Source organism: Asterias rubens, chromosome 11, assembly GCF_902459465.1.
Source record: "Asterias rubens chromosome 11, eAstRub1.3, whole genome shotgun sequence".
Taxonomy (NCBI): domain Eukaryota; kingdom Metazoa; phylum Echinodermata; class Asteroidea; order Forcipulatida; family Asteriidae; genus Asterias; species Asterias rubens.
Window position 1 is genome coordinate 5,547,462 of NC_047072.1, and position 10,780 is coordinate 5,558,241.

The following is a 10,780-nucleotide window of genomic DNA, read 5'->3' on the forward strand; positions in this document are numbered from 1 at the left end:
ACGAGCACGGACTGTACCCACAACACGGACTTTACTGACACATGTTGTAGACCTTGTTGAAGTGACACATCCCCCGATCTGATGCGGTTTCAGAGAATTCATTCGAGGAGGAGTGTCTACGCCAGATGAGGAAGACCGTTTGTTTCTCAGAGTTCTTGGTGGTTTTTTTTTGGTGCAATTGTTGCTCCACGCATTTCGGTGACTCTCACCCTCGTCATTTTCATAAAAACAAGACAACAAAACCACCAGTTGACGTCACGAGGATTGGCCGATTGTCTCAGCAAATTGCGGTGGGAAGTAATGAAACGTTGACGACTGTTTATCATTCTGGCTGAACACTTCGTTGTCGCAGTTTTACTTTTGAACAAGCAACATGAAGCAGAAATACTTTTAGAGATTTCGACCAGGCATTAATGTTGCCGTTTAATTCTAGCTTGATTTTAAGTCTACATTTTCGTCTCAAAGATCACAGCTAGCTCTACTGGAGTTAACTTTTATGAGGTGAGGAGAGTTTAATTAACTTTGGATACGCGGATAATATTATTTTATCACGATGTTCCTTCAACAAAGACTATTGCTTGTCGTGCTCCTTGTGGCGGGCGCAGCGGGCATTTCGTTCCGGGTCGATCCGAGCGCACAGACGGTAGTCCAGGGCCAGTCCACCACGCTGCGGTGCCAAGTCGACAACCAAGACGGTATCGCTGTGTTCTGGCAGAACGTGGTGACGGGCGAGTACATCAGTCGGGACCGTAGGATTGATCCATATCGCCGGATCAGTGACTCTGTTAAAAGACGCTACCGGATTATCGGGGACCACGGCTCCGGCGAGTACAATCTCCTGATCCGGCGCATTTCGATGAAAGATGACAGCAGCTATGCGTGTGTTTATTTCCAAGAGATCGCGTACTACTCCAAAGTGGTTCGTCTCCGGGTATTGAAACCGCCGGATAAGGGGTACCCCGTGTGCCTCCTCGGGCCGAGCCTCCAAATGTCCGTAGGGGACAACATCACGCTCGTCTGTGAATCTATGGGTGGCGATCCACCGGCCACCCTCACCTGGATCCGGGGTGAGAGCATCATGGATGCCACCTCAATCCGACATGAATACCGTACCGTCTCAGGCTATCAGCACACCCTTACTCCGGCTGACCGGAACATGAGGTTCACCTGTGTGGCCCGGAACCAAGCCCTTGCTCAGCCTCGCTCGTGTTACGTTATCCCTTTACGGAGCAGTATTGAAGTCTTGCTCCGACCCGTCGTGTCGACAATTTATATTGGAGACAGTGTGAGCTTTAACTGTATCAGTGAAAACATACCACACTTGATTTACCGGTGGTCAGTGAATGGTCAAGCGATAACTGGATCCAGTTCAAAGTATGAGCTCCTCAGATCGGGATCGAGGTTGAGGGTTGTCAATGCCACCCTTGGGGACGATGCATCTCTTGTCACGTGCAGTGTCGAGCAAGAGTCCCTTCACCTCTCAGCTCACGCTGTCGGTCAACTCTGGGTACGACAGCTCAAGGACAACCTCATTGAACACACAGCTACATTGACAACAGTTCCAGTTACCACCACACCCATGGTTACGACCACGCCACCCTCCCTTACCACCCAACCAGTTACCACTACTAAGATGATCACCACTACCGAACCGATTACCACAACTGAATCAGTAACTACTACGCCGGCTCCAACTACTAAACCCGTTACCACAACGCAGCCTGTTACTACAACTGAACCGATAACCACAACTGAACCGATTACCACAACAGAACCGATTACCACAACAGAACCGATTACCACAACAGAACCGATTACTACACCAGAACCGATAACCACAACAGAACCGATTACCACAACAGAACCGATTACCACAACAGAACCGATAACCACAACAGAACCGATTACCACAACAGAACCGATTACCACAACAGAACCGATTACCACAACTGAACCGATTACCACAACAGAACCTATTACCACGACAGAACCTATTACCACGACTGAACCGATCGCCACAACAGAACCGATTACTACAACCAGACTTCTAACAACCAAGACCACAACGCCTGTGGCCATTACAACCGAATTTATCACCACAACAAAACCAGTCACCACGACCAAATCGCTTACCACAGCCAAACCAGAACCTACCACGGTGAGACAAACACCTCAAGCAACCACCGCTCCCCAACCACCACCAGTTACCGAAGCGAACTCTCTTGGGAATGACCCAACTCCAGTTGACAATAGTCTTACGGACACCGAGCAGATCAACGTTGTCCCTGGGATGCCCGGAGCTAAGAAGCCGAGTGGCGTGGACCAGGACAACAATCTGTCTGGGCTGTTAGAGAGAGCTGTTTCACGCCTTAACCCATCTCAGCCGGAACATCCAAGAAAGATCCCCACTCCAGAACCTGAAACTACGTCGGCAAAAGCAACCATTAGAGTCACTACCTCACCCCAGCCCGTCAAGACAGGTTCCATGTCCCTGAGGGGTGATATTCCATATAACGAGTTACCCACAGTGTACGCACGACCTACTACTCCTGCCAGGACAACCACGCGTCCACCGAGACGTCGAAAGGGCAGACGTAAGACAGGCCGACTGAAGCTTCAGACTACTATTGCCGCCACGACCACAGTGACAACGACAAAGAGAACGACAATGACAGCGACGATCACCCCACCATCACCACCAACAACAACACTCCCGGAACAGCCTAAGACCGGCATGGACAACCCAACCCCCGCAAGCGTGAATAACGCGGGCAGTAATGACGGTGTGGCGGCCGGGCTTAGCGTCACGTTCATCCTCTTGATCATCCTCGGTGTTGGACTTGCCGTGTATTACTTCAAGTTTAGAAAACAACCCGCAAACTGAGAAAATAGAGACTAACATTAGTTTATAATGTACATTTTTAATAACAAAAATACGCCGTGTACACACTGAAAAAAACTACCTGGGCCCAAACTTGCTAAGTACAGAAAAGTATTGCTGAACACAAACAAGGTTACCAGTCAAAATTCCATAAAGTTTACATTGTGGCAACTGAGATGGGATGTTTGCTTAGCAAAGAAAATTAATTTGGCAAACAGTATTGTCTGCTCTCCACGAAATTTGGCCCTGATCAGATTGACCCAAGATTCTGGGTCCAAGAAATGGGTCAAGAATGACCCATAATGGATCAAACTGACGCAAAATCCGATTTAAGATCCCAGCTCGTCATCAACCACTTTCCGGGTTATAGCCTGTCGACCAATAACTTAGGCCCCCATGGGACCTGGTAGCCAGGTCAGTTCTGGGTCAGTTCTGACCCAAGTTTTTTTTAAAAGGTTTTAGATCAAACTATTAAGATAATCATTTTTTGGCTCTTAAAAATTCCCATGGAATGTTGTTAAAATTGAGTATCTTTAAGGGCACCGGACACTATTGGTAATTACTCAAAATAATTGTTGGCATAAAAATTTCTTGGTAGCAAGCAATTGAGATTTGTTGATAGTATGAAACATGGTGAGAAACGGTAGTTTTTGAGAAAGAAATAATTTCTCACTAAAATAATTATTTGATTTGTATTCAAGACCTCAGGGAGGTCTCGCATTAAGCATCTGAAAGCACACACTTTGTGCGATAAGGGTGTTTTTTTCTTCTTTCATTATTCTCTCTTAACTTCGAGGTGTCCAGTGCCTTTAAAGGAATATCTGAATTGATGCGTTGTTGTATTGACACTCAGTGTAAAACTCACTTGTAAATACTCGTGGTTAATGTACATGTACTTTGTAGACAGGCAATTTGCCTCATCTATAAATGGAACATCGATCGATAGTTCAATGATCAGCAGGTGTTTTGTAATAGTTGCCCTGTCATTGCATTGCTCGGAATCACAACAAAATGAATCAGTGTATGTAAACTCCATTACAGGAATTCACTGTAAACTAGATGAGTCACATTTCCTCGAGCATTACTCGAACCATTTTTCTTAATTCCGACATCTTGTAATTGGCGAGGTCAAATTGAGACAACTGTTGCCGTGAATATCTAAAACGCCCTCTTCGAAACCATGACTTCTCAGCTAAAGGATCAGTCGGTGATTTTGAAAATATAAACGCACACTTTCGGTATGGGACTTTAAAGAGGTGAGCCGGAGCCCAGGCGTAAAGGCCGTGGTTTCGAAAACGACTTAAGAACATCGTGAGCATGAAAAAACCCCAAAGTGGCGACGTCACCTAGAAACAACACCATTTTCTGACGTTCGCGTTCACTTATTATTTTGCTCGCATAACGCGCTGCTAAATCTCATGCTATGCCTGTCAAGCGTGCACGTTTCATCAACGATGGTGGTCAATGCAAGGGTTCATATACGTCAAAACATAAAGTATGCTGCAATGGCCGGATTTAAGTTGAGAAAAACGTAAATTAATAACCGAAACTTGTTGCAATTTCGTTGTAGTCAACGGTAAAACTCTGACAGGGGAAACTGTTTTAGGGCGTCCAGTGGAAATCTCTGTCTGTATAACGGAAATGTGATTTCACATACGATGAAAAGATACAATTAGTAACAGACGTTCGGGTCGGAAAGATTTTCAGACAAGCCCAGTCGATCCAAAGACACAACACGGGCCAAAATGCCAAGTCCCGATGGGCTTCGATTTAAGGAAGGGGCTGCAGACGCCTTTGTTCTCAAGACCCCGCTTAAATTTCCGGAGTTTTAAAGAGGTTTTTGATGAACAAAGTTAGGGTTTCGGTCATCGATCACAGGACCTCCGTCCTGCCGAGAGATAAGGTTTAAAAACTCCCAGACGCTGGCATCATGACACACCCTTTCCTTCACCGTTGGTGAACTTACTTATTTCTGCGCTGCCGAAATGCTTCAAATAAGTTTAAAGGCACAAGATACTATTGGTAATTACTCAAAATAATTATTAGCATAAGACCTTATTTTGGTAAAGAGTGATGGAGAGCTGTTGATAGTTTAAAACATGGTGAGAAACGGCTCGCTTTGAAATAACGTACTTTTCAAGAAAGAAGTAATTTTCCATGAATTTGATTTCGAGACCTCAGAATTACATTTTGAGGTCTCGAAATCAAGCATCTGAAAGCACACAACTTCGTGTGACAATGGTGTTTTTTCTTTCATTATTATCTCGCAACTTCGACAACCAATTGAGCTCAAATTTTCACAGGTTTGTTATTTTATGCATAGGCCCTGTGTGGAGATACAGCAAGTGAGAAGACTGGTCTTTGCTAAAATTACCAAATAGTGTTAAGTGTCTTTAAAGGGTATCCCTACTCACTGTGAATGAAGATGTTTGTAATTTAGTTAACCTGTAGAAGTTTCATAATCGCAAGTTTTTTAGAGAAAAAAAAAGTGAAAACCACAGACTGAGTAATGTTTTCAGGAGAGTTGCAAACTTGTAAATAAGTGTAGATATTGATTCAAAAACATGGAGGGCGAACTTTATTGGTTTGTAATATTTATAACTTTGTTTTTCACTTATGAATTTACTTGTTTTAAAAACGTTCTCACCGCTTGCACTGTGCCGATAAATGTTATTAGTTCTGTTATACATCTAATAAATATTGCACCATTATACTCGAAGATGTCCTCGGTAAAATGGAAATTCTTGCCAAATCAGTCACCATGTGTTGGGCTTTATACACAATACTTACTGCATATCTTACTAAGTTTTTAGTAACTAAAACTGCTTTACACGCCAAGAAATTAGTGCTTGCCTATTCAATGCCAGTTTTCAGCACTATCTAAGATAAGAAAAGCAAGCGCACAAACAAAAATTCCCTGCAACCCGGGCCCAACTTAGCAAAACAAATTCATGCTTATACTAGCATAAGGTTAACAGCTAAACAGCCCTGTTACATGTATAATTTTTAACTGGTATCCTGCTCCTTTCTGCTAAGCTGCCAATTATTGAGCATTTTTGTTATGACATTGGGCCCAGAAAGGGGCGGACTCGTCTTTAACCGATAAGAATCCAACTTGTCGCTAAACGGCACACATCGGTTAAAATGTAGCCCTGTTGGAACGTCTGCTTTTGGTTTTCTGTTTTTGACAGTTGTCATAATTTTTAAAATTTTCATCAAGAATGTTATCAACATATACATTTAAGACTGACCAATATACCGAACGAACCTTAATAATAAGAATGTTCTTTCTTGTAAAGGCCTTATAAGGGCTAAAATGTACCTCTTTTGCAAACGTCTTGCATACTATTTTACTACAGCTAATTATAGAGGAATATTTAAGTTTCTAATAAAAGATTTATAACGCAAACGAAACGAAATATTTGTTTGAAACATGTCAGTGATTGTGTCTGGTCAGTTAAAAGCATCCCCGTTGTGGTCCTATCATGGGGTAGATCTTTATCATGGTGCGGCCATTTTGAATATTCCCCCATTCAACTCAATGTCACCAAACCGAGGCATGGATGAGAAATAGCCTGGTTCCTTTTTGTACGATGGATATTAGCATTCACTGCTGTAGTTTGATACCAGGATCACGACCAAGATGGCGGCACGATGGTCTATGCTCAATAAGGGTTGACCTCCCAAAGTTGACCCCCTCTCGTGCCCAATTAGACAACGGACACGATGCCTGATAACCACACCACCCCTTCACCCATCAGCCTCTCAAGATAACACACAGCCGTCCTCAAAATTAGCAAACTTAATCCCTTCAAGGGGTTACTTTAATTTACACTGGTGTAAACAACTAACAAATTCCTTGAACTGTGACTTTAAGTATTATCACGAGAGTACAAAGTAGTAATTAGGCTTTAAGCTTTCTGTGCCATCTTCCCCAAGATGACGAAGGCTGACCAATTAAAAGCATTTCCAAGACACTTCCTTTCAGCACTGGTCCTAAGATATCAACGTCATATCTCTTTTATTTTAAGCAGTGCTGATGTGTAACTGGTTCTGATAATTATACGCAACTGGTTAGTTGTGATGTTGAGTCAAACAATAATTGCAGTCTTATTAATTTGTCAAGGGGTAAATATACAGAGATTTTGCTGTAAATTATGTGCCATTATTGTTGAATCTAATTAGAAAGTGACTCCCATCACCACACTTTGATGTAGATTGGCCGACCTTAAAACACTCGGTATGTATAGTTTTGGGCTCAAATTACAAAGAGGATTTTTTTATGAATACTGATGTAAAAAATAATGCTTCATTGCTTGGAGCACGTACTAAACTATGGGGGGGGGGGGGGTAGTCAAAGACAGGGGAGTTTCGCTCTACTGTGCGCTCAGCACATTACACAGTTTTTCCCTTGACATTTCACCCAGAGGGAAAGAGTGGGCGGGGATACTTATACAAACCTACAAACCACATCCAAATAGCAAGGCCTTAAGCAAGGCTGGATGTCACAGCACCACCCCTCTCTCCTGGTTTAAAGGCAATGTATAAACCTTAGTTTTGTGTACCGTTCGATTGTTTTATTTCTACATAAATGTTGCAGTATACAATAAAAAATTATTGTGATATCGCCGAAACTCCGGAACGAGTCCACGGGGAGAGAAAGGAGACCTTATGCACATGACGTCATTTCAGTAGGGCGCCCTCACCTAGAGGTCAAAAGGAGGTTGTTCATTGGCCAACACTGTGCGCCGCGCGTACACATCTGTGCGTCTCGATTGTTACGTCACCGTTTTCCCTCTAAGATGGCGGCTGGATGACGTCAATGCAGACGGTCTATAGGCTTAACAGGAATAAACAATCTGAGAAGCGTTACCGCGGCAACGCCTTTTAAATTGAAATTTTTGGGGGACAAGTGATAATATACATTTTTTAACTGTAGGCTACTTCGGAGTGAATGTTTCTCAAAATGAATTATACTATCCAAAGCTGATGTACTCATAACCAGCACTGCTCATTACCAAGTAAGTTTTCATTCCCATTAATTTTCAGAGTCATTACCAAACGTAGGTCTCTATACATACCCTTTATTAAAGGGTCTTTGTAACTTTTGTAGGACAAAAAAACACAATTTCCACAGATTTACACTAAACTTACACAGTTTGAAGATAATGATAGTAGAAAGCTTCCCTGAAAATATAACGAACTGAGGTGCGGTAGTTTTTGGGAAATTAGTAAAACAATGTCATGAACATAATTTTCGTCTCATACGAAAATTATTTTAATCATTTACAAACGTATATTCATGACATTGTTTTACTCATTTCTCAAAAACTACAGCACCTCAGTAATGAATATTTGAAGGGAAGCTTTCCACTATCATTATCTTCTAACCCTGTAAGTTTAATGTAAATCTATGGACATTTTGAAAAGGTACCCAAATCCTTTAAGGGGTGGGGGAAGAGAAGGGATGAACACACTACTCATGTGCAACTAAATACAAGGACATCTGTATATACGTGTATTGCATCTTACTATGATTCATATCATGCACCCAAGGGGGACGGATCAACCTTATCAACCAGAAGCAGTCGGGGTTTACCTCCGTTTTCCACGGCCTGGTCTTTCCACTCGATACCCCAAAAGATCGCGGGGCTACCGTGGCTGTACTCCCCGTGCAAAACCACTCATGCCCTGGTCGGATTACGTGCTGTGGTCGGTCATCTATTGGCCGCGGTGGCTGGGCATGAAAAAGGGGGCTGACTGTGTGGGAAATTGACTCGCTGCGGTGCCGGAAAGCCGTCGGAAACTTCTGTAATTATTGTTAGCGTGAATGAAAATGAAATGATGAAATTGGGAAAGGGGGTTTCTGGGTGTGGCTGATTGAGGGTGCGTGGGTGGGTCGGGGGGGGGGGGGGAGTGCCACCACAACATTGGAAGATCTATAATGAAATTGATCTCTGGTCTTTAATAAACGCAAACAGATGATTAAATTCGCCATCTTGCTTTCACTATATAGGTTTGTGTCGAGATGGTGTAACCAGAGGGGAAAGGGGTCCGTAGATACAGCACCCCCTCCCTCCTTCTGAGAACCCTTTCTTTTGCCCCCAGAGATCGAGATGCACTGGTTCATTATAGGCCTACACATTCCCAAACTCTGTACTTGATAACACATCTCCCCAATTATAGACTTTGTACGAACATTTCTTCAGGGAACACAACCAGATTTTGAGAATTTCTTATAAAGACCTTTTGTTTTCCCTTTTTTATTTAGCCCATGCCTGTCTGTATAAGGAAGCGAATTATGAGCACACACAAAAACACAACACGTCCCCAAAAACGAAAATGTTAGGCTTCACCAATGATATAGTCCGACGTCTTTAAGTTGGTGACCTGTGAGGAAAATGACCTTCATTCAAGGGATGCTCTCTTTCCGCAAAGACCCCAAACAGTCCGACACCTCCAGAGGGATTGATCATTAGGCAGGATGTAATGCATTTTAACCACCCAGCTCTGGGGATGAGAGCGTAGGAAAGAGGAAAAGACCGAGGGTCAATGAGCTCATTTCCACGGCGCTGACAGAGTGCCTTACACCCCCCCTTGCTGCAGGACAGCTGAACAGACGTTGCTTGTTTTCAGGGTTGGTTTGCTTCCTTGTGAAACAGACCATGATGGCACGGATGGGGCTGGAGGGGGTAGGGAGCCATTGTCTCCCGGGGGTTGGATTGGGTGTCGTCTGCTCTCATAACCGTTTCCTTAATTCCCACACGTCTCTTCAGAAGACGCTAACATCAACATTCTGATTGTCTATTTTGGCTATGATGCACTCTGCTTGTTCCAGCTTCAGACAGAAACAGTCAAGCTCACCGACTGTCCGGCGCAACTAGACTCCGAGTGCAAATTAAATCAAGATCAAACTGTGGCTAGATTTCCTGTCATGGAGAACTGATGCACCCAAACTCCATCCTGCGTGCATGTATCACATGATTCTACCAACAGATAAGGCACATCGTTTGTTATTTATAGACTTTTCTACAACTTTTAAGTGATAAATTTACTAGAATCCTGCAATCATCAATCACAGAGTGTAGATCCTACATAGACAAAGAACATTGAATTAGACTTCAGCAGCCGATTTCACGAAACTTTACGCAACTGCGTAAGTCCACTTGCGCAACGTTTATTGCGTAAGTTGCGTAAGTTGCGCCATGAACGTTGCGCAAGTGGACTTACGCAGTTGCGTAAAGTTTCGTGAAATTGGCTGCTGGTCTCAAGCCTTTCATTATAGGCATCTGAAAGCACACAAATTTGTGCAACATGGGTGTTTTTTCTTTCATTATTCTCTTGCAAATGACCAATAAGCCAAAATGTTCACAGATTTGACATTTTATGCACACACGTTGGGATACACCAGATGAGAATACTATAGCCTTTGGCAATTACCAGGGAGGTCCAACAGTGCCTTTAATGTAGGCCTATACTCCAACACTCCAGCCAAGATTATGTAGACCAAAATGACAGGCCTACATACAACATCCCAAGCGGTACACTCAGATTTCCTTGGATTGCCTGAAATAATTTCCGATGAGGAAAGAAGACAATTAAATAATCCGGGGATTATATTATGAGCTGACAATTTTTCTCTCTCCAGGTTCGCGAGAATACCCGTGCAAAACTTCGTTTATACCTCTTGCTAAGCACACACAGTAACAAGATACCAGGCAAAATTCCATTAAAGTAATATTGTTGTGACTGGTGTCCCACTCAATTTTTGCTTAGCAAAAGGATTTACCAAGCAATATTATCTGCTCAACAGCTTTATGAAATTGAACCCCGCCATTTTACATAATTTTACTTTTACTTTTGGCAGCCAAGCATGTCTAAAGCGTGGCCGTATCCGAA

The 10,780-nt window shown here is 43.1% G+C and overlaps 1 protein-coding gene across 1 annotated transcript; it reads left to right on the top strand.

Moving 5' to 3' along the window:
- The first annotated feature begins 236 nt into the window (after positions 1-236).
- On the top strand, positions 237-3,758 carry LOC117296259 (mucin-2-like). The gene has a single exon (XM_033779103.1). It carries the CDS (start codon positions 554-556, stop codon positions 2,882-2,884), a length of 2,331 nt encoding a protein of 776 aa, XP_033634994.1. The 5' UTR covers positions 237-553; the 3' UTR covers positions 2,885-3,758.
- Positions 3,759-10,780: the final 7,022 nt, after the last annotated feature.